Source organism: Myotis brandtii, unplaced genomic scaffold (assembly GCF_000412655.1).
Source record: "Myotis brandtii unplaced genomic scaffold, ASM41265v1 scaffold1057, whole genome shotgun sequence".
Lineage (NCBI taxonomy): Eukaryota > Metazoa > Chordata > Mammalia > Chiroptera > Vespertilionidae > Myotis > Myotis brandtii.
The window spans coordinates 95638-99191 of NW_005353568.1; the positions used below are offsets into that span (position 1 = coordinate 95638).

The 3554-nt window shown below is 64.7% G+C and overlaps 1 gene segment (V, D, J or C); it reads left to right on the forward strand.

The window, feature by feature from the left end:
• Positions 1-3554, forward strand: part of LOC102248173 — a 37965-nt gene that overhangs the window by 32433 nt on the left and 1978 nt on the right. Inside the window, 2 exon segments of the C gene segment in view lie at positions 2861-3163; positions 3338-3544. Coding sequence covers positions 2861-3163; positions 3338-3544 — 510 coding nt within the window.

The window sequence follows — 3554 nt, forward strand, 5'->3', positions numbered from 1 at the left end:
CTGGGCTGAGCTGGGCTGAGCTGGGTTGAGCTGGGTTGAGCTGGGCTGAGTGAGCTGAGCTGGGCTGAGTTAACTGGGCTGAGCTGGGCTGAGCTGGGTTGAGCTGGGTTGAGCTGGGCTGAGTGAGCTGAGCTGGGCTGAGTTAACTGGGCTGAGCTGGGCTGAGCTGGGTTGAGCTGGGTTGAGCTGGGCTGAGGAGCTTGGTTGAGCTGGGCTGAGCTGGGCTGAGCTGGGCTGAGCTGGGTTGAGCTGGGCTAAGCTGGGTTGAGCTGGGCTGAGCTGGGCTGAGCTGAGCTGAGTTAACTGGGCTGAGCTGAGCTGAGCTGAGCTGAGCTGAGCTGAGCTGAGCTGAGCTGAGCTGAGCTGAGCTGAGCTGAGCTGAGCTGAGCTGAGCTGAGCTGAGCTGAGCTGAGCTGAGCTGAGCTGAGCTGAGCTGAGCTGAGCTGAGCTGAGCTGAGCTGAGCTGAGCTGAGCTGAGCTGAGCTGAGCTGAGCTGAGCTGAGCTGAGCTGAGCTGAGCTGAGCTGAGCTGAGCTGAGCTGAGCTGAGCTGAGCTGAGCTGAGCTGAGCTGAGCTGAGCTGAGCTGAGCTGAGCTGAGCTGAGCTGAGCTGAGCTGAGCTGAGCTGAGCTGAGCTGAGCTGAGCTGAGCTGAGCTGAGCTGAGCTGAGCTGAGCTGAGCTGAGCTGAGCTGAGCTGAGCTGAGCTGAGCTGAGCTGAGCTGAGCTGAGCTGAGCTGAGCTGAGCTGAGCTGAGCTGAGCTGAGCTGAGCTGAGCTGAGCTGAGCTGAGCTGAGCTGAGCTGAGCTGAGCTGAGCTGAGCTGAGCTGAGCTGAGCTGAGCTGAGCTGAGCTGAGCTGAGCTGAGCTGAGCTGAGCTGAGCTGAGCTGAGCTGAGCTGAGCTGAGCTGAGCTGAGCTGAGCTGAGCTGAGCTGAGCTGAGCTGAGCTGAGCTGAGCTGAGCTGAGCTGAGCTGAGCTGAGCTGAGCTGAGCTGAGCTGAGCTGAGCTGAGCTGAGCTGAGCTGAGCTGAGCTGAGCTGAGCTGAGCTGAGCTGAGCTGAGCTGAGCTGAGCTGAGCTGAGCTGAGCTGGGCTGAGCTGGGTTGAGCTGGGCTGAGTGAGCTGAGCTGAGCTGAGCTAAGTGAACTGGGCTGAGCTGAGCTGAGTGAACTGGGCTGAACTGGGCTGAGCTGAGCTGAGCTGGGCTGAGCTGGGCTGGTCTGAGCTGAGCTGGGTTGAGCTGGGTTGAGCTGAGCTGAGTGAGCTGAGCTGAGTGAACTGGGCTGAGCTGAACTGAGCTGAGCTGAGCTGGGCTGAGCTGGGCTGGTCTGAGCTGAGCTGGGTTGAGCTGGGCTGAGCTGGGCTGAGCTGGGCTGAGCTGGGCTGAGCTGGGCTGAGCTGGGCTGAGCTGGGCTGAGCTGGGCTGAGCTGGGCTGAGCTGGGCTGAGCTGGGCTGAGCTGGGCTGAGCTGGGCTGAGCTGGGCTGAGCTGGGCTGAGCTGGGCTGAGCTGGGCTGAGCTGGGCTGAGCTGGGCTGAGCTGGGCTGAGCTGGGCTGAGCTGGGCTGAGCTGGGCTGAGCTGGGCTGAGCTGGGCTGAGCTGGGCTGAGCTGGGCTGAGCTGGGCTGAGCTGGGCTGAGCTGGGCTGAGCTGGGCTGAGCTGGGCTGAGCTGGGCTGAGCTGGGCTGAGCTGGGCTGAGCTGGGCTGAGCTGGGCTGAGCTGGGCTGAGCTGGGCTGAGCTGGGCTGAGCTGGGCTGAGCTGGGCTGAGCTGGGCTGAGCTGGGCTGAGCTGGGCTGAGCTGGGCTGAGCTGGGCTGAGCTGGGCTGAGCTGGGCTGAGCTGGGCTGAGCTGGGCTGAGCTGGGCTGAGCTGGGCTGAGCTGGGCTGAGCTGGGCTGAGCTGGGCTGAGCTGGGCTGAGCTGGGCTGAGCTGGGCTGAGCTGGGCTGAGCTGGGCTGAGCTGGGCTGAGCTGGGCTGAGCTGAGCTGAGTGAACTGGGCTGAGCGGGGCTGAGAGGGACTGAGCTGAGCCGGCTACCAGGGGCGAATGGGAGGAGGTGGGTTCAGTATGGATCATGTCCAGAGCCAGTTCCCCACCCGGGCTGCCCCCTGTGTTTCTCAGGGCACATGAGGGCCATGGGATCAGAGGTCCCTGTGCCCTCTCTTCTCCCACCACGTCCCTGCAGGAATCGGGAACAGACCAGTGGTGTCCTGTGTGCCCAGCCTGTCTGGGTGGGACACCTCACAGGGCTGGTTTGGTCGAGTCTCTAGTCTCCAGAGCTTCGTAGGCCCTGCGGTGGGCCTCTGCTTGCTGGGGCTGCGGTGGTTTGCAGAGGAGACTGCTTAGACTGGACTCTGACCAGGGAAGTCTGAGTGGCCCACGGAGGCCCAGGCCCCTCTCTTCTGCACGTTCCCTCCAGCACAGCAAGGCTGGCCCTTGGGCAGGCCAGCTGCAGGGCCAGTCCCCTCGGTGCTCACCTGTGTCCCCCTCAGGGCTCACCTTTCATGACCCCCAAACTCTGGGAGAGACATGGCCACGCCCACTGCACAGAGGTAGCTGAGGCCCCAGCGGTGCCCACACACTCAGCTGGTCCATGGAGAGCCGTGTGGATGACGTGGCTCCATCTGCACGTGGCCTGTGTAAGGAGCGTGTCCCGGTCCACGTGCCGGAGCTCTGAGCAGCGTGTCCAGAAACAATTTGGCTGAACTCAGCGGCCAGTCCCAACCCCGGTGACTGGCCTTTGGGCTGAGTGACCTGGGGCAGTCACTCGCCCTCTCTGTGCCTGTTTGCCCAGGGCAGAGGGGCGGTGGGCATCGTCCCATCTGCGTGGGGCTGTCAGGGGTCTCACAGCGTGTCCTGTGTTGCAGCGAGCCCCACCAGCCCCACGCTCTTCCCACTGAGCCTCAGTAGCACCGACTCAGCTGGTCACGTGGTCATCGGCTGCCTGGTCCAGGACTTCTTCCCATCGGCGCCCGTGAACGTGACCTGGGGCAGCAGCGGGCCGGGCACCTCCATCCGGAACTTTCTCCCCGCCCCCACCTCCCGGGGCCTGTACACCATGGTCAGCCAGCTGACCCTGCCGGCCGACCAGTGCCCAGATGGCGCGACCCAGAGTTGCCACGTGCAGCACAACTCCAGCCCCAGCAAGACCAAGAACGTGCCCTGCAAAGGTCAGAGGTCGGGCCAGGGCAGGGTGGGGGCACCACCACACCCACCGGGGCTCCCCTCAGACAGCAGTGGGCTCAGGCAGAGCCCCCGCAGAGGGCGGGCGAGGGCGGGGCTGGAGCAGGATGTGGGACGGGGATGTGGGGCCAGGGGCACTGAGGGCTCTGCCTCCCTCTCAGTTAAGACACCCACATGCCCGAACTGCCAGCCCCGCCTGACCCTGAGCCCGCCAGCCCTCGAGGACCTGCTCCTGGGCTCCAACGCCAACCTCACGTGCACGCTGAGTGGCCTGAAGAAGCCCGAGGGCGCCAGCTTCAGCTGGAACCCCACGGGCGGGAAGGATGCCATCCAGGAGGCCGCGCAGCCTGATGCCTGCGGCTGCTACAGCGTGTCCAG